At 30.6% G+C, this 1,987-nt stretch overlaps 1 protein-coding gene across 1 annotated transcript; it reads right to left on the bottom strand.

The window, feature by feature from the left end:
• Positions 1-684: 684 nt before the first annotated feature.
• Positions 685-1,632, bottom strand: LOC126721841 (subtilisin-like protease SBT4.2). Its single transcript, XM_050424911.1, has 2 exons — positions 1,493-1,632; positions 685-1,024 (listed from the first exon to the last, which is right to left on the bottom strand). Exons 1-2 carry the CDS (start codon positions 1,630-1,632, stop codon positions 685-687), a joined length of 480 nt encoding a protein of 159 aa, XP_050280868.1.
• Between the last annotated feature and the right edge of the window lie 355 nt (positions 1,633-1,987).

Raw genomic sequence — 1,987 nt, 5'->3', positions numbered from 1 at the left:
TTAACAATCCATTTTAGGAAAGTTTTGATATTACTTTTATGGGGAACGAAAAAAGCTGTTAAAACATTAATTGTTTTTTTTTTTTTTTTTTTTTTTTTTTCATAAAAACTTTTTTATAACTAAATTGTTAACCAATGTCCTAAGGGCACTCATTAACATGACCCATGGAAAATTTATATTTTTAAGGTCATTAATTAATTTCTGGTGACTATTAAATTTAATAGCCAATTTAACATTAGGGAAAATTTTGTAATTTTTTTAATTCGGGTGGTGATTGCAATTTCTAATAGATTTGGGTGCAAATCTCTCAAACAATATAGCTATCATTACATAGTCACATTACATAATATAAGTCATTCTAGGGTTTTATGGGCTAAACTTTCAGTCTACTTCTATTTTTATGTGTTTATACCAGTTGCAAACGTACATGATGGATGCAAAAATTCAAGGAGTACCATTCTACTGTACAATCGTTGTAATCTATGAAGAGAAGGGATCAATTGATAAATCAAGACTTTGGAAAGTCTGGTATGAACAGGTTAGTGAAATCTATGAACAAAAAAAATTATTTTGAATCATTAGGTTGCATTGTAGAGATGTTCACAAAAATAGATAATTATTTTGCTAGCCTCCAATACATGTCTATGTTACTTCATGAAATGAACACTCAATGATAAAAAATTTCTAGGCTTCATTTGTGTACACAACAATTGGACTTCTCACATTATGGGTGCCATCTGACCACATGATTGATGCAGATACCCTTATTTTTATTGGCAATCCTTTCCCAGACACTGTCACAACAAAAGAATTCTTCTCACCAGATGACCTGAAAGAGAGGGCGCTAGGTTTCACACTTACATTTATATGAGAAACTGTAATGACTTTTGCCTTGTATGTTGAGCCAACAGGGCCAACATTTGTTACAGTTCTGGAAAATTCGTCTGTGAAACTTTTGCCAGACTCAATAAGAGCTTGCATTGATGGGTAATTGAGATCCTTTTGAGATCCTTTAACATCCTTGCTACAGGTACCAAAAAAACTAAGGGCAGGTTTGGTACACTGTAATGATTATTATATAGGAATAAGAATTAGTATTATAAGGAATATATTAAGTTGGAATGTAATTAGTATTACTATTCATTAGTTTGGTGACCATTTAGGAATAGAATTCTGAATATGCATCCATAATTTAGTAGAGTATAAAAAGAATGTATAATTAAATCATTTTTAAGTCAAATTTTCTAAAATACACTTATTTTACGGTGTTCAAAATAGAGCTAATAATTAACAAGAAGGAAAATTTATTTTCTTTTATTTTGAAGATGTGGCAACTAATGGCTTTTTAGGAAATTTTTTTTAAAATTTATTACATAAGGGGAAAGAATAGATATTAAGTACTTTTGATAAGGAATAGTTATTCCTTATTTTGAAGAATAGCTATTCATAAGGAATAACTATTCATTACATTAAAGTGTCTATTATAGTTTACCAAACACGTCCTAATGTTAATGCGACAAAGCATTTTATGTAGTCTTCTTTCAAGGCTTCATAAACCAAACCAAGCTCTATTGCTTTCATTGGATTGATACGTCCAACACCAAAAGCGAATTCACCTTTCTTCATATACATTTGTGGCATTCATTGGCCAAGCTGTCAAAACACGAAAACAAACCTAGTTAGAACCTTAAGATTGGAAAAGAAATGATACGGTTGAAGATGAAACCAATGATATACCAGTGTGTTGGGAAATTACCTCAAATTCCAATTGTGACTTGGAAAGTCAATCAGGTTTCCTAGTTGAAAAAGGAAAAATTAATTTGGGTTTTCTTGTTGTAGAAGGAAAAACTATTCCTTGGTGTGGAAGGAAGTCTATTGCTTATTAAAGAGGTAATGTATTCCTAGTTCAAGAGGGAATAGATTCCTTGTTAAAAAGGTAATGTATTCATAATCCAAGAGGGAATACCAAAAGAGTCTTATAAATAGA

The sequence above is a fragment of the Quercus robur genome, chromosome 4, assembly GCF_932294415.1.
Source record: "Quercus robur chromosome 4, dhQueRobu3.1, whole genome shotgun sequence".
Classification (NCBI taxonomy): Eukaryota; Viridiplantae; Streptophyta; class Magnoliopsida; order Fagales; family Fagaceae; genus Quercus; species Quercus robur.
The sequence above is the reverse complement of the archived record's forward strand: the minus strand, read 5'-3'. Positions and strand labels throughout refer to the sequence as shown.

What these genes read in the sequence shown, in the direction of transcription:
- LOC126721841 (XM_050424911.1), bottom strand. Translation starts at nt 1,632, where the DNA reads ATGTATATGAAGAAAGGTGAATTCGCTTTTGGTGTTGGACGTATCAAT. An exon ending in TTAACATTAGGACGTGTTTG is followed by an intron (nt 1,025 to 1,492) that starts GTAAACTATAAT and finishes TGGTACCTGTAG; the next exon opens with CAAGGATGTTAAAGGATCTC.